Below are 21,678 nucleotides of genomic sequence, written 5' to 3'. Positions count from 1 at the left end.
TCTCAGATAGTCTCTAGTTAACAGTGTAGTATGGCAAAAAGACACAAAGAATTGCAGTGGTAGTGACGCAGTGGAAAGTGCAGTAAGAGAGACCTAAATCTAAATGATCTCTAATCCTAAAAACCCCCCTATAAATCAGACATTTAAAATCCCAGTTACAGATAAGAAAACTGCGACTTGAAGATGTTAAAGTAACTTATTCAAGCCACATAGCAAGTAAATGTTAGAGCTGGGATTGCAAAGGTCTGTTTCTCACCAAAGCTCATGCTTGACCAGTGGTTCTCAACTGGGGGGCGGTTTTGCCCTTTGGGGACAATGTCCAGAGACATTTTTTATTGTCACCACTGAGGAGGCTGCTACTGGCATCTAGTGGGTGCTGCTAAACATCCTGTAATACACAGGATAGCCCCTTACACCAAAGAATTATTCAGCTTGTTTCTAGAAAGATAGGGGGTTTAATATTTTGCTGTCTTCAGATTCCATGACGAGTTAACTGATGAAATAGTTCTACCACCTGGGGAAGCTTCATGGTTTTCCTCCCTTTCTTCAAAATTTAGTAAAGAAATAGTGTTGGTTCTGAGAGTGACTTATACAGATCTGTTGGATAAAGTCAGGATCTTGGTGAACTAATTTGTGTCAGTGGCTAAAGAATTCTCTCCATGCTTGACCAGTCCCCACCCTACCCTGCCACAAGGCTCCTGCTGTGGAAGTCAATCAGCTGTGTATCTCAAGCTGCTTCCTGTAGGGTGTGTTCTGGAACGGCATCAGCCCCTGCACCAGCTGGGAGTACTGATGTTGGTGTGATTTTATCAGACTCTGTCTCTGTGGAGCCTTGCTGTTTGGAACAAAGGATCCTCTGTTAGGGATGCCGAGAGCTAGTGTGATTGGACAGCCAGCGTGTACGCACATGGTTCCCACGGAAAAAACAGACATAAATTATGCTGTAGCCTTCTAAAACTTGGGCCTCCAAGGTGGTTTTCCCTTAGCTTCTGTCTGTATTCACACTTCTTTCTGTGAGTGCTTATCCTTCCCCTAGATCAATGCAGGAGCCATCTGATCTGATGGATTAAATGGTGGCATCCTTCAGAACTAGTCTAAAACTGTGCCTCCAGTCTTTTCCTTCTCTAGTCTTGTAAACTACATTTTTGATCCCCACTATCTTTCCAGTCTTATTTCCTATATAGACCATCCACTTATCCCAAACACTCCTTTTCATTTTACCTATGTGATTTCTACCCATACCTGAAGGCTTAGCTCAAGTCCCATATCTCCACAAAGCCTTCTTGATCCCCCCAGCTCACTACTTCTATTTTCTTACATCACTTAAGATGTGTAACTCATTTGGCCTTTATCATATACTGCTTAATTTTGGCATTTTCTGATTATATGCATTTGTCCCATCTCTCATCTCAGTAAATCCATTTGTGTGTCCCTCACGGTAGTTAGCATTTTGGTATACACATAGTTGGAGATATGTGAATAGTTGACTGATTGGATGAATGCTCTTTATTTCTCATAAGCCATGTGAGCTCTAGGATTCAAAATGCTGTCTACTCTGCAACACTTGAGATATATCCTTGGTGTCCTGAGAAATTCTAATCCTAGCCTGGATTCCTCATCTCTCCAGCTTGCCTCTGGGTTCTCTTCCTTCTCTACCTATTAGCGTATGTTAAAGGAACACAGTTTCGTGTCAGTATTAGCCTGAGCAAAGCAAAACTAAGAAAGAAATTTGCTACTTTAGATGCACTTGAAGAAGGCTAGATTCTGAAATATTGTCTTGTAATTACCTGTCACTTTAGAGTCACTGTCATTTACTCAACTAGTTGACAGTTAAAAAAAGTCCTCATACTTCTTTCAGTTTGGTGTAGTGAAATGAATAGGAGTTTGAATCAGAAATATGCAGCTTTGAATTCTGGCTCTGTCATTTACTAGCTGAGTGACTTTGGGAGAAATCACTTAACCTCTCTGTATAGTTACTTCAACTATAAAATGTGAACAATGGTAATCATACCTTTAGGGTTTTTATGAGAATTAAATGAAGTGATGTAGATGAAAGCACTGGGCATATATTAAGTGCTCAATAAATTATAATATCCTTTTATAAAAAACAGTTTATCCAGACATACAAATGAGAATATTATGAAATCTTTTCAATAAGAAAAGTTATGCCCTTTGTGCCTGGGGATGATCATTCTCCAGAAGACTTGATCTAAGGCCAGCACCAGATTAGATTAACTCTTTTTCTTCTTGGAAAAATGGAAATTATGAAGATAAGGTAAAATTAGTTTGATGACAGCAATGAAACAAATGGATGGACAAACAGCCTTCCTGAGTAGTTTTTGTGGGAAACAAGTGTAGAGCTTGGTTCTAACTGTAGAGCAGCAATACATAGGCGGGTTTAGGTCATGACTCCTTAATACAGCTTTAAATATACTGTATATACACATACATACATATACTTATTTATTTGTTTGTTTATTCATTTATATCAGATCCCACAGCCAGCAAGTTTTTCCGAGACCATTTTGACCTTGGCTTATGTGCTCTACAAATCAATGTTATTTTCCTATCATTAACCAGAATTAACCAGAAGCCATTACCAGCTCAGTGACTTCCCCAGTTACTCAGAGTTACCCATCAGATCAGCTTTAATGATCTCGGGGTCCTTGGCCTAATTAGCTTTTAACATAGATCATATTATCTTCCTCTGCTGCCGTACAATGGCAACTACCAAGTCAGCCTCTTTGTGAGAGAGACACCTCTTGATATTAATCAATCTTTAATTAAAATATTAAGATGTGAGGGAAAAAAATATCAGCTTAATTTCAGAGGAAAGCAGCTTAAAAACACAGATACAATTAATCTCTCTGCCAAGCATATATACCAGATCAAGACGTTTTACAGAAAAGCTTTAATTCTTTACAGTTTCAGCAAATACGTGTTTCTAATATTTGATTATATGTATATATGAGTCAAGGGAAGAAGACGATAAGAATTCAAAGAAATTGAACTTATCTTGGGTCTTCTCCAGCTTAAATTTATTGCATCCATTCAAGTGAACCATTTAATATCTCTGTTATCTTTCAATTCACTCCCAAAGTAAGAGCTCTGATTTTGATCTAAATCTTTAAATTCAAACCTAAGTTGATGGTTTATGATTAATGATAAGAATTGCTTTAGTCACAAAATGAAAGAGACAGTTTGCAGAAATCTCTTCCCTGTGTATTATTTATTCTACCTCCTTTTCTAATATTGGAGAGGACTCCTACAACAATATTCCTTGGAGATTCAACCTAGGGACCTGTTTCGTAGAAACACCCAAGCAACTTTGTGAAGTTGTTAATTTGTAAAAGTTGTAAAGTCATGCAACCCTGGAACTGGAAAGACTACTCTCAGTCCCAAGTGAAAGCCCACATAGTCACTGCTCAGGAAAGCCTCCCCTGAACCTCCAGGCCACATCAGGCCCCTTGACCCATGCTCTCATAGCACTGTTTGCTTTTCTGTCAGAGTACCTGCTGCAATTAAATTGAAATGAATGTCTATCTCTCCTACTAGAATCTCTCTCATCACTCTCTCCCTTAGTGCCTGGCATAGTTTAGGGCACATAGTAGACCCCAATAAATATTTATTGAATGAATGAAAAGAATCAAGGATACACCTTGTGAAATTACTTGCCTTAAGGAGACAGGAAGAGAAGCCCAAAGAGACAAAGAAGGACTGGCTAGAAAGGTAGCATCAGGGATAGCACAGTGTCATGGAAGCCAAAAGAACAGAGTCCCAAGAAGAAGGGAGGACCAATACTCACTTTCTCACCACTGCTTATCCTTAACCCCCTGCAATCTGATCCAACTCCCCTACTGCACTGCAACTGTTCTCTTGGAAGTATTTGCTGACTTCCTAGCTGCCAGCTCTAGTGGCCTTGTCTAACTCATTGTCCTCCTCATTCGTTATGCAGCATTTAACATCACATCTCCTTTCTTAAAGGCTTCCTGTCCATTTACTTTCCTGATGTTGTACTCTCTCCATTCTCTTCTCTGGCTGATCTTCTGCTTTCTTTTTTGATTTGTCTTCCTACTTCCCAAACATGTGGTTCCTGAAATTCTGTCATCTGCCCTCTTCTCTTCTCTCTCCACACTTAACACCTGGGATATCCCACCCTTCACTGCTCTATGGAAGAAGGCCTCCAAATCTGTATCTCTACCCCAAACTTTAGTCTTTTGTGTGTGAGGTCTTTCTGGACACCTCCACATAGGTAGCCTTTGAGGACTTCACACTCAGTACACTCTAAGTTGAATTATCTTCTTCACATATTTTCTTCCTCCTTGCTTCTGTCTTATATAGTACTGTGTCCTCAGTAATCCAAGAGTAATACTACAGCATTATTTTTTGTGTGTGTGAGGAAGATTAGCCCTGAGCTCACATCCAGTGCCAATCCTCCTCTTTTGCTGAGGAAGATTGGCCCTGGGCTAACATCCATGCCAATCTTCCTCTACTTTATATGGGACGCCGCCACAGCATGGCTTGACAAGCAGTGTCTCCGTCTGCGCCCAGGATCTGAACCTGCGAACCCTGGGCTGCCGAAGCAGAGTGCACGCACTTAACTGCTATGTCACCAGGCTGGCCCCTACAGCGTTATTTTAAATTTATTTTTCCCCCTAACCTCTACCTTTTATCTGGTCAGTTGTGAAGTCCAAACATTCTGCCTCCGCAGTTTCTTTCAGAGGCCCTTCCTCACTTAACAGTCCCTTCCTCATTTTCGTGTGTCCAAGTTATTACCTCTGGCCTAAACTGTATAGTCCTCCTAACTGATTGTTCCACCTTCAATCTTCCCCATCTACAATTTATATTCTATACAGATTGACACCAATGCAAAGTCTGTAGACCTAAGCTCAGATCTTAAGAGCCTACGTATTTAATAGCTGTGTTACTTTGGACAAGTGAGTTTACCACCCCAAGCTTCATTTATAAATTAAGGACTTGAATTTTTTAAATGAGATAATACATATTAAATGGCAGTTGAATGAGCACCCAGTTCCAAAATCTTAGGAAACTTTCCACACACCACTCAATAATTCTCATGACCCCCTGGTAAGTTTAAATAAGTAAATCTTGATATAGTAATGGTTTCTGAATAAAGTGAAAATTCATGCTTGGCATTCAAGGGCCTTGGTGAGCTACTTACCATTCTGACCTCTCATTTTTCCCTTTTATTCACCCTGTACTTTAAGCCATGCTGACTTTGAATTTGCTTCATTAGGGTCTCTGCCTCTTTAGGTTTCCTGCCTCTAGCCTTTCACTTAGAAATCCTTGTCTTCACCATCTCTGTATATCCAAATCCTAATGAGTAAATGTGATTCCCTCCATAAAGCCTTCCCTGATTCCCCCTGTCTTCCTTTCCCCCACTCTTCTGTCAGGTCTTTTCTAACTTGCAAAGCCCCATGCTTTTGTCATCACCACTGTCTTGGTGAGTGGCTAAAAGAGGGATTAATACACTGTCTTTTGGAAAGTCTACAAGTAGGAAAGGGCTTAAAAGGGTCATGAGAGTTCCTGCAGAGTGTGTGCAAAGTTTTCTCATGGGTTCGGGAATACAAGAGAGCTCAAATAGCATCAAAATCCTTAGTTTCCCATTTAAAACAAACTTCACATCACGCTGCATTGCTCAGTGAGCCACTCTGTAGCTATCTATATATAATAAAAGCACTGAAGAATGGTAGTGACTAATGCCCAACAGGTACAGACTAATACTGTGGAGTTTCCACTTGCCACTAAATAAATGCTTGTAAAGCCTAGAGAGCCTAAGATGAAAGGCATTTTGTAGATTTAAAATGTGCAAGATCCAACCAGTCTTCTGTATCCTCCTCTAGTCAGAACTAATCCTCCAAGAGAGAGAGGTGGATGAAAAGGCGTTATAGAATCTGAGGAAGTGTGGATCTGGGGTCTCTAGATTGCCCTAGGGGGCTGGTGGTTTAGGTCTGGAGCAGACAAAGGCAAAGCGCCAGGTCCATAACTTGGAAAGGGAGCTGTGTTAGGGTGTGAGGAGGCTCCACTCGGCTGTCTTTAATTAGGAAGACAGCAGGAAGGGCCAGGATTGTTCTTTCTTCTAAGTTCACTGAAGGAAAATCAGACACCAATTCTGTTCTTAGGAATTTCGAAATGAGTAGAGAATTCTTTGAACTCTGTAATCAACTAACTGGAAACTAATTTGAAATTTGGCTTCAGCACATATATTTGTGGTTATAGGAGTGGGGGAAGCATCCAAAGAGGTTCTCTGGAGCTCCCTATACTCTTTTTAAAAGTTTACACACAGCATGTGAAATGAACAGATGCTTTTTTTGTTGGAGCTATCAGGGTAACAAGAGGCTGAAAGCTGTATCAGGTATTTATTTCAGTCACTGAGATGGCTATTGGCAGAGTTCCACATACCAAAACTAAGGAGAAACTCAGGAATAGATAAAAAATAAGACATGGAGGAAAAACACCTTGTGCTTCCTCTCTGGATTTCTTTCTAAACACACACTGATGATAAAAAAGGAGCGAAGCACTCTTGGGCTTCTGCTTTTGGGTGGGTGGAGGATTGGGCAACTTTATGTAATCCTTTCTATAAGGCTGTGTTTGAACTTTTGGGAGTTTTCTCTGTAATATTATCCTAACACTTTAGTCAGAGAGTGCGACTTAAGCTAATAAGTAATTTGAATCTGAACTTCATAGTTGCTAAAAAGTTCCACTTGTTTATTTAATTATAATATGGAGCATTGGTGAGAGTGGTGAGAATAAGGTATATAGGTGTGGGGAGGGGTTAAGAAAACACTGAAGTGACTGGCACCTGACGTGGTGAGGAAACAGGAAAGGAATTTCTGGCCATGAAGTTTGTGATTCCACATCAAGATCATTCTTTATAATAGAATAACCACCCACCCTTAGTCCAGAGCCAGAATTCCTCAGATTCTTCCAACCAGAGGGGCCCTGGCACACTAAACAGTCTGTTATGATATCTGAACACTTAAGTGAGTATGTTTGGTCAGGGAGATTTGCTAGTGAAATTGATCTTGCCTTCCCTGGGATTTTCCAGTTGTACTGAATAATTAAAGGAAAATTAAAACCCGGATTCCCTGAAATGTTAAGTATCAGATCTGTAAGCTGATCAAGCCTTTTGATCACAGTGTGTCAGAGTTAGAAGGAACCTTAAAATTCATCCTGAACAAACTGATAGAGGATTTGTAAATCTGTTTCCCCCAAATCCTGCCAAATGATTGCTTGAATTTCTGCTCAAACACCTCCAGGGTCAGGAAAGTCATCACTTTAGGGGACACCCTATTCTTTGAATAGCTGTTAGAAAACTCTTTGTTGGTTCAAAATCTGCCCTTGGATCTTAGTGTGCCATCTTAAGGAGCCATCCAGGACAAGCTTCCTTCCTCCCACATCCCAGCCCTTCAGATACATCACATTGATCATATTGCCTGGAACCTTCTCTAGGTCAAGCATTCTTGTTTTTTTCTGCTGTTTGTTCCTCAGAGGACAGGGTTTCTAGTGTCTTACAGTATAGGACCAGGAAGACTCAGGATTCTGGGGCAGCTCCTTTAAAAGTTTTAGAACTAAAGAGTATTAAAGTTAGGAAGCCTGTCAAAACATAATCTAGTCTGCACCCCTCCCCCCCTTTCCAGTTTACAGATGGGGAGAGAGTCTTTTGGATTTGAGTTGGCAGAATTGATCAGCAGCCTCTTTTGAAGTGAGAAATGAAGTGTAAAACATTTTGCCAGTGAAAGGTCTTTTAGTTGCTTAATTCTGATCACAGGCTTCAGCCCACACCTCATTTTTGCCAAAGACCTCTCTGGCTTCCTAAGTAAGCCTAAGGCTCAGCTCAGGGTTTCACTGCCAGATCTTGGTACACCAACTATTGGCTTCACTTACTGTTTATGTAAGGGATAGAAATAACTTTTATGTAAGTTTTACCATCTATATTGACCACATGGTCCAACAGAGATTCAGATATTTCAAGACTTTTTTTTCCTTCATAAAATCAGAAAATGACCATCACAAAGGGAGCAGAGTATCACACCCCTTCAGAAATACAGCTGCTTCTCATGGACAGTTTCCTGAGTTGCCCTTTGTACTTTCTTTGTTTAACAGTTACCAGGTGACTAGATGGTTTTTCTAAAAGCCAAAAAGCTGTGGACGGGATTGTGGGCCACCTTTCCCTAGTATTTTCCGTCTTCAGACTTGAAATACAGACCCATGCTTTTCAGCTGGCACCAAAGAGGCTCAAGTTTCCTTGGATGTGCACAGCAATAAAGGAGCCCAGGTGTTTGGGCGTGGGGCACTGCTGCCGGCACCTCCACCGCTGCCCACCCCCCTCCATCCCTATTCCTCAGTCATTGACACCACTGAGGTCTGTGGGCAGAGAAATCCTGGTGGGAGAATGGCCCAAGACCTGATATACGTGAGAAGGGGGAGAGAGCAGGTGCCCAGAGTTTGTTCAATAACTTGGTCTCTGAGCGTGACCGAATTTTTTCGGATACCAGGAAGGTGCCAGGTTTAAGGCTGGAGTGTTCTTGGACCCGGCAGGGCGCGCCAAAGGTGACACTGGAGAGACTAGGGACAGCCTTTGGAAGCAGAGCTGGAAGCCGAGAGCGATACAGGCGGCCCGCCGCAGCCAGCGCGACCCTGCCGGCAGATGGGGCCCCGAGTGGCCCTTGCCAGAACCGGCTGGTTGGGGGAGGCGGGGGCGCCCCTTCTGGGTTCTCTCGCCCTTGGGCTGGGCTCGGAGCCCGGCCGGTTGGGACGCGGTGGTGGCGGGGGGGGGGGGGGCCGGGCCAGGGGGAGGAGGGCGGGGCCTTCCTTTGTCAGGGGATTTGCGCGGCGCAGCCGAGGCTCGCGCGGTGCAGCCCCCCTCCTCTCGCCCTCTCGGGGGCGGGGCCTTCCCTCCGGCCCGGGGCGCAGTGGGCGTGGGCCTGGTAAGCCCAGCGGATGGCGCTCTGGCTCCCTCGCCCCGAACCGCGCCGAAGCCCCTCCTTCGGAGCCTCGGCCTCCAATCCTTTCCGCCGCCCCCTCCCCGTCCGCTCGGGTCGCTCCTGTTCCCTGCCCGCGCCCCGGCTCCGCCTCCGCCGTCCTCCCCTTGGCTCTCCGCGTCGCGCTCCCGGCTTCCAGGGGGCCTGCCCGGGCGGGGCGGCGCGGGGAAGTGGGAGGAGAGCCGCCCGCCAGCCGAGCACTTCCAGCGAGCAGCGGGCGAGTGGGCCTCGCGGCGCGAGGGAGGAGAGCTCGCCCCGCCCGGCCCGAGCGGAGCCTTTTGTTCCCAGCCAGAAGTTTGCATGCCGGGACCGTGACAGCTGCGGGCGGGGAGGACGGCGGGGCCGCGGGGCTGGCGGCGGCGGCGGCGGAGAATAGAGGCGGCTGCTTGACATGCAGCCCACGGCGCGGCGGCTTCGGGCCGGGGACTGGCGGCGGCGGGGGAGGCGGCGCCCACAGCACGCGGGACTCAGCTGGCGGAGGGACAAACTAACTTCCTGAGCGCGGGACCCGAGGCCGGTGCGGGAGCCACCTGCCAGCCTGCGGTGAGGCAACCCTAGCCCTCGGGGCGCGCAGCATGGCGCGGGGGAGCGGGCCGCGCTGAACGAGCCCTTCCGACAGACTCTCGTTGGCTACTGCAGCCTGCCTGCCTCTGAAAGGCCCGGCCCGGGGCTCCACTCGCCTTGTTTTTCGGCCACGGCGCAGGGCTGTTCTGGGAGCCACAACAATGCCATGATGTTTTGGAGACAGGAAGCCCCAAGCTGGCCCCGAATGAAGGACTTCCTGTGTTTAAAGTTGCAGAAATATCCGCCGACCAGCCCAGTTCAAATTCAAACACCCGAACTAGGGAGGACGAATGGCTAATTCAGACCAGCTGGACTCTCCAGGGCTGGAACTGAGGATAAAATGAAAGGAATTCTTAGGAGCTTGGGCCATACTTGAAGACCAGAGAGGCTGTGCCATTGTTATTAAAGGACACAATCGGAATAAATTCGCTGTTTCCAACTCTGCTTGGGTGAGAAGTGAGTGGAACTAGATATTGAATAAGACTTGTCAATATCAGATGATTTTTTTTACTGACTAAATTAGAGCAGTGCTCTTTAAAAAAAATACAAACAGAGGCCATACAAGGAATTATAAGTTTATACCGTTTATCTGTCTGCAACAATGAGGCTGCTAGCCTGTAAGGAAAAGGCTGTTCCTGTTAGAGCTTATCCTAGAATGGTTTCAAAGTGGGATTTCCAGGCCTTTCTGGAGGGCACATCCAGTTGGTGGTTTGGAATTATGAACATGTAAAAGGATTTTTAACTTATGCAGAATGCATTTTTGGGGAACCTGGGAAAACTTGTAAAAGGTTGATGGTTCATCTTGATTGAAAAAGTATGGGTAAGCCACTCAGCAGGCCAGACTGTTTAAGGCAGAACCCCACCTGCCTGGGGAAAGGAGAGGAAGAGGATGGCTATATAGAGGATTGCTATGTTCCACAGCGGTCTATATATGATACAATGAGGATAAACGAGCAAATTGACCAGGGGTCAAAGCTTAATCAGACTTCAAAAAGCACCATGGAAAAGATAGAGGGAAGTACTATATCCAGCAATGGTACGTTAGGAGCAGCATCTAATGTTTTTGAATCCAGAGCACCAGAAGGCAAAAAGCTGGATGAAAGAATAATATTTGATGCACTAAAGCTAAGCAGTGATGTGCAGAAGTCAGCACCTGTGCCACCCAGAAGGCGACCAAATGCGGAACGCAAAGACAATGTTAACAGGAGGTCATGGAAGTCCTTCATGCCACACAATTTCCCAGAATTTGCAGAAAGGATGGAGGCTTCTCTCAGTGAGGTTTCAGAAGCTGGTGCTTCAAATCCTTCCTTGCAAGAGAAGAAGGGATCCAGTTCTGCATTAACAGAAAGTTCTGGTCATTTGGACTCCAAGGAACCTCAGTCAGAGTCAGTAACTCTGGAACATGTGTCCAAATCCATAGGTATTCCAGAAGTGCAGGATGTGAAAAACTTAAATGGAAACTGCCAAGACTTCAGGTTTCAGCAGCACATTGAGAGCTCTCCCCGTGAATTCCAGCCTCCAGAATCAGAAGCTGCAGCAGCAAGTGGTAACACAGATGTACTGCAGGAACACAGATTCTCAAGTGCAACCTGGCCCAGAGCCATGAAAAGTTTGGCTAAGGGAGGATTCAGCGAGAAGCAGCACCCCCTTGGGGACACAGCTTGCACTGTGGAAATGCCACCTCTCTCCCCTTGCCTGAGTGAAGAGCTGTTGGATCCAGAATTGCGTATTCTCGTAACCCCCAGCCTGAGAGAGAAAACAGAGTCTGAGCTAAAGTTTGAGGAGGATGAGCGATGGATCATGATGGAGGCTGAGGAGGAGTGGGAGGAAGAGAAACTGTCAGAGAGAGGAAAAACTTTTCTAGTGGCAGATGAGAAAAAGAACAGCCTGGCAGATATTTTTGAAGAAGGAGAACAAGCAAACACTGTAGCAGTCGTGGAGGATGGAGCTGATTGCTCAGCTGCTGTCCTGGGGACTTTGGATCACCTAGCTGGTGGTCACATTTGTTGTTCTGGTGACTCACAACCAGCTAAGGACCATTTGGCTTCTGTTGTCAAAGATACTTCTCTTGATTACAGTTGTGTTCTCACAGGTGAGAGTGCTATAGGTGAGCTGAAAAGCAGACCGGCTCAGGGGCTAGAGGGTCTTGTTTCAGATTTAGAATGTACTGTTGTTCCTGTCGATTCAGAGCAGCTCTCTGACACAGATTCAGTACAGATGTTTCTTGAACTTGAAAAAGAGTGTTTATGTGAAGAAAGAGTAACTCCTCTAGTGGAGCTGGAGAATCAAGCCTCTTCTGAAGGGCTGGCCCCATCCCAGGATGCAGAATATTTGCTTGTAATTAGTCATTTTTCAGGGGTTGCCTTAGAAAAGGAACGTGTAGGCCTTTTAAATGTAAGGGTAAAGGACTATGATACTGAATTGGATTGTGAATATTTTAACGCCCTGGCTTCTTCTCAGGTGCCTAACGCAGTGGAACTTATTGCCCACTCTGATACCATGAGGGATACTTCCACTGTTAGTGAGGAGTGCGAAAAAGTGCCTTTTAGCCCCAAGACTGCAGGGGAATTTAAGTTCAGACACCCGGCTGATCTGGAGTTACCAGGAAAGCTGGACCCAGGAGGATTGTCCAACTCAGATCGCAGGGCTTCTCATGAAGAAAATGTATCAGACGTTGAAGCTGAGCTGGCCAAAGAAAATGGCAATTTGTTCCAAGTAGGCTGCAGTCAAATTGAGGGAAATGTTGAGTGTGTTGAGAGTGTCCCCTTCAGTTCTGCTTTTAGCTATGAACTAACAGATGTTACCTCAGGATCTGAAGTAAAAGTGTTGTCCTATGATTCACATTTACTAACAGATGAGATTCATTTGGAAAGTAAGAAAGGCGCTATTAATCAAGAAAATAACAGTCCGACTTCTTTGGGAAATGTGGACCCTTGTGAATTGTTGTGCATGGAGAAAGTTGGTGATGAGAATGGTGAGGCCCAAGAGCTGGGTTATGAAGCCAAGCTTTTGGAGGACAGAGCCCCAGCCCATTTTCATAGAGACTTCCCAGATCAGATCTTCCAGGATCTCCAGAGGAAGTCCCCAGAGTCAGAGATTCTGAGTCTGCACTTGCTGGTTGGAGGACTGAGACATAGCAGAGATGGAGTAGAAGCTGTGAATGATATAAAGCTGAAGCTGAATGTGGCATCATTGGAGGGAGCGGAGACAGAAATGAGAGATTCGGATTCGTTGCTAAATATCTTTCTGGAGGAACAAGTTACCAAGCCTAGTAATACTGAACCAGTTTTGAAGGAATGGGTAACCATCCCACAGAAGCCATCCCCAGCTGCTGCAATGCCCACTGTAGAAGATGCCCTGGATGCTGCAATACCTGTTCCAGAGGAGGATGTCCCAGCTGCTGCTGTGTCTCCCCCAGAGGGAATTTCTATAGCTGCTGCTACAGTGCCCTCCCCAGAGGAGGATGTGCCCGTTGCTTCAGTGACCACCATGGAGGAGGATGTCCCAGCTGCTGCAATGTCTGCCCCAGGGGGGACTGCTGCCCCAGCTGTTGCAGTGCCTGCTTCAAAGAGGACTGTTCCAGTTGCTGCAGTGCCCTGCCCAGAGGGCACTGCTCCAGCTGCTGCAGTGGTCATCACAGAGGATGTGCCAGCTGTTGTAGATCCCTCCCCAGAGGGGACTGCTCCAGCTGCAGTGGCCATCACAGAGGACGTGCCAGCTGTTGTAGATCACTCCTCAGAGAGGACTGCTCCAGCTGCTGCAGTGGCCATCACAGAGGATGTGACAGCTATTGTAGAGCCCTCCTCAGAGGGGACTGCTTCAGCTGCTGCAGTGGCCATCACAGAGGATGTGACAGCTGTTGTAGATCACTCCTCAGAGAGGACTGCTCCAGCTGCTGCAGTGGCCATCACAGAGGATGTGACAGCTATTGTAGAGCCCTCCTCAGAGGGGACTGCTCCAGCTGCTGCAGTGGCCATCACAGAGGATGTGACAGCTGTTGTAGAGCCCTCCCCAGAGGGGACTGCTCCAGCTGCTGCAGTGGCCATCACAGAGGATGTGACAGCTGTTGTAGAGCCCTCCTCAGAGGGGACTGCTCCAGCTGCTGCAGTGGCCATCACAGAGGATGTGACAGCTGTTGTAGAGCCCTCAGAGGGGACTGCTCCAGCTGCTGCAGTGGCCATCACAGAGGATGTGCCAGCTATTGTAGAGCCCTCCCCAGAGGGGACTGCTCCAGCTGCTGCAGTGGCCATCGCAGACAATGTGCCAGCTGTTGTAGAGCCCTCCCCAGAGGGGACTGCTCCAGCTGCTGCAGTGGCCATCACAGACAATGTGCCAGCTGTTGTAGATCACTCCTCAGAGGGGACTGCTCCAGCTGCTGCAGTGGCCATCACAGAGGTTGTACCAGCTGTTGCAGAGCTTTCCCCAGAGGGGACTGCTCCAGCTGGTGCAGTGGCCATCACAGAGGATGTGACAGCTGTTGTAGAGCCCTCCTCAGAGGGGACTGCTCCAGCTGCTGCAGTGGCCATCACAGAGGATGTGACAGCTGTTGTAGAGCCCTCCTCAGAGGGGACTGCTCCAGCTGCTGCAGTGGCCATCACAGAGGATGTGACAGCTGTTGTAGAGCCCTCCTCAGAGGGGACTGCTCCAGCTGCTGCAGTGGCCATCACAGAGGTTGTACCAGCTGTTGCAGAGCTATCCCCAGAGGGGACTGCTCCAGCTGCTGCAGTGGCCATCACAGAGGATGTGACAGCTGTTGTAGAGCCCTCCTCAGAGGGGACTGCTCCAGCTGCTGCAGTGGGCATCACAAAGGTTGTACCAGCTGTTGTAGAGCCCTCCGCAGTGGGGGCTGTTTTGACTGTTGCAGTGCCTACCACAGGAGATGACATCCTAGAGGAGCCTGCAGCCTCCACCCGAGAGGAACCTGCCATCCCAACTGCTGCAGTGCCCACTCCTGAGAAGCCTAGCACCCCAGCTATTAGAGTGCCCACCCCAGAGGAACCCACCACCCTAACTGCTGCAGTGCCCACCCCAGAGGTGCCTGCCATCCCAGATATTAGAGTGCCCATCCCAGAGGAGCCTGTCACCCCAGCTGCTGCAGTGCCCACCTCAGAGGAGCTAGCCATCTCAGCTATTAGAGTGCCCACCCCAGAGGAGCCTGCCACCCTAGCTGTTAGAATGCCCACCCCAGAGGAGCCTGTTGCCCCTGCTGCTGCAGTGCCCACCCCAGAGAAGCCAGCCACCTCGGCTATTAGAGTGCCCACCCCAGAGGAGCCTGCCGCCCCAGCTGCTGCAGTGCTTGCTATGGAGGAAGTTTTCCCTGCTGGCATACCCGTCCTGGGAGATACTGCCCGCACTAATTTTGTGCCTATCTCAGAAGGAACTCCTATTCTAGAGGAGGCTTTCTCTGCTGGAATGTGGATCAAGGAGGACCTTGATTCCCCAGCGTTTGGAATAAAAGAGGTGACTGGCACAGTGCTGCATGGGAAAGTGCCTCTGGCTGCAACTGATGGATTAAATTCAAATGAGGTAATTGTTGCTCATTTTGTTGGGGAAGGATCTGGAGAATAAAGTGAGATTTGCAAATTCTCTGATTTGGTTGAGCTTAGAAAGGGCACAGATAGTCCTTTCTTTGGTTCTCTTTGGGACCTGTGGGATTTTCTGGTCTCTCTATTGAGTTAATGGGGAAAATATATCTGGTGAAAAACTTTATAATTCATACTCTTTTTTTTATTCAGAGATAAACCAAGACAAAAGAAAATGGATATAAACAGTTGGTTTACATTTTGAAAAAGATGATTAGCAGGAAAGGGTGATTCTGCTTTTGAAATTTACAGTGACCATGTTCTTTCCTAAATCAAGAGGCTGCTTATTGATCAGTTTTGTCAGAAGTCAGGTAGAGGCTAGAATGTGGGCTTTCGAATGAAACCTGGGATACTTTCTTAAACAGTCTGGGAAAATTTAGTTAGATGTCTTGAGTCTCCAATTTCCTCATTTGTTAAGGCAGAACCCTGTGAGCATAAAGCGAGATAAGCCATTTAAAGTACCAAACGTGTAAGATTTCAATTACTGTCAATATCCTCCTCCTTTCCCTTTCAAATAGGTATGTTGGCTAGTTGAAAGAATTCACCAGAGGGGTCGGCCCAGTGGCTCAAGCGGTTAAGTGCGCGTGTTCTGCTGCGGCAGCCCGGGGTTGGCTGGTTCGGATCCCGGGCGCGCACTGACGCACCACTTGGCAAGCTATGCTGTGGTGGCGTCCCATATAAAAGTAGAAGAAGATGGGCATGGATGTTAGCCCAGGGCCAGTCTTCCTCAGCAAGAAGAGGAAGATTGGCTGATGTTAGCTCAGGGCCGATCTTCCTCACAAAAAAAAAAAAAGAATTCACCAGAGCAGCTTGGGTGAAAGTAATATATAGATGTGTGAATAACAGCTTTTTAATACAAATGTGTTTTTCTTAAAGCCAGAATAAAGCATAATAACGTTTATGAAAAATAGAGGCATTTTAGTCATCTTGTCAAACTTTGTGTCCTGAAGCAAGTCACTTTCCTTTCCTGGACCTCTTATTTCTTTAAAAATAAGGGAATTGTGGGCCGGCCCCGTGGCTTAGCGGTTAAGTGCTCGCGCTCCGCTGCTGGCGGCCAGGGTTCGATCCCAGGCGCGCACCAGCACACCGCTTCTCCGGCCATGCTGAGGCCGCGTCCCACATACAGCAAGTAGAAGGATGTGCAGGTATGACATACAACTATCTACTGGGGCTTTCGGGGAAAATAAATAAATAAATAAAATTTAAAAATAAGGGAATTGGGCTAAATCTCCTCCTGGGTCTCTCTTAGGTCCCAGATTCTAACATTCTTAATATGAGAGAACAGAATGTGTTAGGAAACTGTTGGGAACAGTGTTCACATCCCTGAGCACTCCTAGTCAAAGGAATTTGAGATTGGCAGCTTTCTACAGTTCACTGCCCTGGTGTCATTTGGTCAGTGGTAAGGAGTGAAGGAGTTAGAAGTTTAGTCTAATCTAATACAGTCAGGGATTACTGAGTGCAGAGGTGGTTTTGATTTTACACCGTCCCCAGGACTCAAAACAGTACATTCCTCAAAGTAGGCATTGACTGTTGACTGACAGTTAGGATGAATCTCATCTCCTAACTATCCATGGACGCTACAAGACAGTTAGGTTTTCTCATCCACCCCATTGTAGTGCCTTTCAGGGCACTTGTAGTCAGCTAGAGCATCAGTTAAACATGCAGCTACCAACAACGAAAAATCGTTTTGATTATGGGCCATAAGCTGCCAACTTTGCCACAGATCCTCCTGCTTAGCTGAGGGGTGGTGGTGTTGCCTTGGGCTTCACCAGTTATTTTGTAATGTAACATCCCATCAAATTAGAATGCATCGCTTTTCAGATTGATGGACTTTTTTCAGTTTTCTGAGTTTTGCTGAATTTGGGATTGACATCCAGAGCCCAGTAACCTGTTTAAAGTCACTGGCATTCTTGATTATACAGAATGTTTCTAGTATAAAGCCTATAGCAATAATCAATGAAATACAGGGATTTGGGCCGGCCCCGTGCCTTAGCAGTTGGGTGCGCATGCTCCGCTGCTGGTGGCCCGGGTTCGGATCCCGATCCCGGGCGCGCACCGACGCACCGCTTCTCCGGCCATGCTGAGGCCGCGTCCCACATACAGCAGCTGGAAGATGTGCAGCTATGACATACAACAATCTACTGGGGCTTTGGGGGGAAAAAAATAAAAATTAAAAAAAAATGAAATACAGGGATTAAATTTATAAGGAGTCAATTAGATCTGTGTAAAGGAAAAAAATTCAGAGAGACCCTTAATAGCAGTCTATGAGATCTCTGATTCCCCATCTACAAAATGAGTAGATGGGGCTAGGTAGTCTCTAAGGGTCCTTCCAGCTACAAGAGATAGTCATTTTATGAAATATTGCCTGATATAAATGACAGGAGAAGGAAATAGTAGCCCGGCTGCAAAGTTGTCCATCATCTTTGAAGTGTGGTTACTTTATGGAATATCTGGAAGTAAGCAGATGCCTACATCTGTGTACAAAAGGACAAATGTAAACCATAGCCTCAGCCAGGAGTGTTAACCAATAAGAATGTAGAAAGGCTATTTTGAAAATATTTATTGAAACAAAACAAATATCATTATAGAGGTAATATGAATATACAGACGGCTAAATTGGTGAAATATTATTGAGAAACAGTTTTTCCAAGATGAGAGATGTATGGATTTCATTTTTTCCAAAAGAGTTCCTAGAGACGTCTGAACCTGTTGTTTTTATACATAAACACTTAGAACTCGACAAGTAATCATACCCAGAATGTGATTTAGAATGAACTGCTTAGATCATCTGTGTGTATGTGTACCTATGTATAAATGTACACATCTATGTATGGTTAAAATAGATATAAGCTTTCTAATAGCAATAACAGAGTTTAGTAGAAGCAGCAAAATGCCAGAACTTTTTGTTATTTCTATAGTGGGATCCTGGGCCCACTGAGAGCAATCTGTGGTTAATTAAACCGTCTTCTCATTTATAGACTTCCTTGGTCTTATTTCCAGTCACTGGTTTAATGGAAGAAAAAACCTTTTGTGTAAAATAAGAGTTCTATAAAATTAAAATTTGCCAAGAAAGTCTTTTTGAGCAAAAATTGGGGAACCCACAATCTCACCTCAGTGTTCAGCTGATCAGCAGAACCTTTATGGATTTGTTTGCTTTCCTTAACACCATTTCTATACAAGGATTTGTTCATTCACTGGAAGGATATTTGTTGCACACCTATTCTGTGCCAGGTACTGAGGCTTCTGCAGTGAATAGAACTGGCATGGTCCCTACCCTTGTGGAACTTCTACTATCGTATAAGTATAGTATAAGTGGGGGCAGCAGACATTAAGCAAAAATGACAAATATATAGTTAGAAATTGTGGCAAATGCTTTGAATAAAAAATAAAGGCTATTGTAAATAATAGGGGCATTTACTTTCAATTGTAGTGTAAGGGAAAGGATTTTTGAAAACTAAAAACTGAAAGATAAATAGAAGTTACTTAGACAGAGAGTCAGAGGGAAGAGCATTCCAGACAAAGGAAGTGAGAGCTGGGAAGAGCTTGACGTGTTAGACCTAAAAGAAGGACAAGTGGCGAGACCACAGCGAGCAAATGTTCTGAAAGGGTACCTTGAAGTAAATATGTAGAGGTAGGAAGGGGCCAGGCAGTGCAGGGACTGAGAAAGAAGGCCTCAAAAGGATCTATACCTTAAAAGCCATGAGAAACTATTGAAAGATTTTAAGTACAGGAGTGAAATGATTTCATTTACATTTTTTAAATGTAGACAGTAAACATTCTCAATGTTTTGGGGGGTTTATAAATATCAGATTTCTTTTGTCTTACATTTTATTGGTTTATATTAATATAATTGGCTTGAAATACAGAAAACATTGAATGGTTTGCGAATTTTAAAAAAATCATGCTGGCTACTGTGTATAGAATGGATTGTAGGGGATCAAGGACGGAGTAGAGAGGCCTGCTAGGTTACTGCAGTTTTTCAGGTGGCTTGGACTTGAGAGATGTCAATGGATTTGAAGACAATTGGATGGATTCAAGATATATTTTGGAAGTAGAATCAATAAGACCTGATAATGGCTTTTATGTTGGGAGGGAGGGAGAGGAAGTCATCAAGAATAGCTTCTAAGTTCATTTGTACAACTGATTGGATGGAGTGGGGGGATAGTAGTAAATTGTTGATTTAGGGAGAAACAGATTTTGGGGGAGAGGAAAGTAGGAGGTACTGTGCAATTTTGGAATGGTTGGGTTCGAGATGCCTGTGATGCATTTGTATGGCAGTATTAAGAAAGTAGTTGGATATACAGATTTGAAACTCAAAGGAGATACATATATATATAAATTTTAGAGTCATAAACATTTGTCATGGTTAATATTTAAAGCCATAGGAATCGATGGAATTGCCTAGAAGAGAGTATAGAATGAGAAGACATCCTGCCCTTATCTCCACCCCCAGAGACTAACATTTGGAGGTCTAGAAGAGAAAGAGGAAGAGAGCAAAGGACATCAAAAAAGGATCAGTCAGGATGAAAACTGGAAGAATGTGGTATTACCAAAGATAAAAGTGTTTTAAGTTCTTGGGGAAATTTTCTGTTTTCTGTCTCTATTGCATCTTACAGCCTTGCAATAATTTTTACTAGTGTTCTGCTTTGGAAAATGTCTGCCAGCACTGGTTAGTTAATAACATGGCACAGTCCCATTGAAATACTAAGGAGTAGGAATTTTAATGGATCTAAAAGTACTGGTTTTGCAAAACAGCTTTATTGGGGAGTTGAGAGAAGGGAGCAAGTGTTTTCAAATTTACTTTCTTGAACATTCTCTTCACTTGTCTTCAAAATAAATATTTAGATAATATTTATTTAGAGGTGTTTTCATACATTTTTAAACTTCTGAAAAATGATGAGGCAAATACCCATTCCCTGTCAATTTAATCCATAGAGTGGAGGTGGGAAATGAAGGAATCTCTAATGCTCTTGGGAAATGTTCATAAATAAAGTAAATCCAAATTTTTAAAAAAGAGTTTCATTTACATCTCTATTCAATAGAGCTTCTTGCCAAAATGGAGATATTCACTATCTGTGCTACCCAATACAGTAGGCACTAGCCACACGTGGCTGTTGACACATAAAATGTGACTAGTGTGGCTGAAGAACTGAACTTTTAGTTAAATAGCCACATGTTGCTGCTGGCTACCATATTGGACAGCACAGAATTTAAATGTCAGTCATAGTTTGAGACAGGATTTGATTATTGGGTAAAAGGCGGCCCTTCAGTGCAGATTTGACATCTTCCCTCTGTGCCTTTGGCTTTCTGCTTCTTTGCCCTTCCAACCTCCACCCCACCATCATTTTGTTGCACCCAAGCAGCTTAAAAGATGGGAGTTGTTTTTTTCCCTCTGCTCTGATTTTTCTGCAGTGAAAACATCTTTACTACAAAATGGAATCATAGCACTTGCTTTTGCTGGGAACTATGTTGTTAGGGAAACAGTCATTTTTAGCTGAACTGCCTTGTAGTGTTGCCTAACAAAATATAGTGTAATCAAATTATAGTATAAAATGAAGACCACTGGTAATTACCTTTGTAACCCTCCTTTTTCAGAGTTCCCTGGGGCTTTTCCTCCCTAGTGACTCACTTATCCAGCCATAGACCATTCTTTCTAGAATCAGTTTCCTAATCCTAGTGTGATCTGTGGTCTCATAAAAGTCAAAATTAGTCTCATCCAAACTTATAATTTTCTTGTACATTTATTTTTGTCCTCTTCCATTTTCTGTCATCCTTTGGCCTTTATTGACTCACCTGTCTCACTGAAACTGAAGGAACTTTTTGTGGAAGAAAAAAGAACAGAAATAGATCCAGACTAGTGGGGTATAGCTGATTTTATCCTCTGATATTTGGGAGAAATCTGATCTTAGGGACAAATATTTATTTCATTCTTTCCCTAATACCATTAGAGTGGCAAAAGTGCCATTCTCTTTTGACTCTTTGTTTCCTTCTAGAAATTTCTAAGTCATCATGGAGTTTAACTACAGTAGAAAGAAACATGCACATTGCTTGTTACACTTGTTCACGTTGTTTTCAAATTCCATTGTTTCATGGTGAGCATGGATATACAGTATCATTATTTTAAAAATATTTCATGTATGTCTGCATCTTACTCAGAGTATGTGTCTGAAGTTGTGAAAGACATTTCCCAGTATTGTTGGCCTGTTTCCTTCTGTAATCAGAGGAGTACTGTTTCAAGATTATTGGCTGTGTGTGGTCTGTGGCCCTGGAACAGAATGGAGTTAAATGGCCACCGGGGGATTAAGTTATGAAGTTGGCGTTTTTCACACTGTTAATGTGTTTTGGCTAATATGAGTCCTAGTCAGAGAAGAGCATTGCATATATCAGTGGTCAGTTAAAGCTATTCCCCAAGGTATTTTTAATCTTAAATACTAGTCAATTGGTATCATTCTTCCCTTTTAGAATTGATATACTTCACACTTTTATGATATCTTAAGGCTGCTGCTTCTCTATTCTCTATAGTTTTT

At 44.6% G+C, this 21,678-nt stretch overlaps 1 protein-coding gene across 15 annotated transcripts in view; it reads left to right on the top strand.

The window, feature by feature from the left end:
• MACF1 (microtubule actin crosslinking factor 1) overlaps positions 1 to 21,678 on the top strand; it is a 330,651-nt gene that overhangs the window by 252,436 nt on the left and 56,537 nt on the right. The window contains exon 1 of one of the 15 annotated variants that reach the window (XM_087446237.1): positions 9,216 to 15,095. The exons of the other annotated variants lie outside the window; for them this stretch is intronic. Within the exon in view, the coding sequence (XP_087302363.1) occupies positions 10,386 to 15,095 (4,710 nt within the window). The 5' untranslated portion in view covers positions 9,216 to 10,385. Of the gene's footprint in view, positions 1 to 9,215; positions 15,096 to 21,678 lie in introns of those variants that run through there. 15 annotated transcript variants of the gene reach the window in all.

The sequence above is a fragment of the Ceratotherium simum genome, chromosome 22 (assembly GCF_057802395.1).
Source record: "Ceratotherium simum simum isolate JZ-2026a chromosome 22, ASM5780239v1, whole genome shotgun sequence".
Taxonomy (NCBI): domain Eukaryota; kingdom Metazoa; phylum Chordata; class Mammalia; order Perissodactyla; family Rhinocerotidae; genus Ceratotherium; species Ceratotherium simum.
Note: the sequence above shows the minus strand (reverse complement) of the source record. Positions and strands in the feature narration are given on the sequence as shown.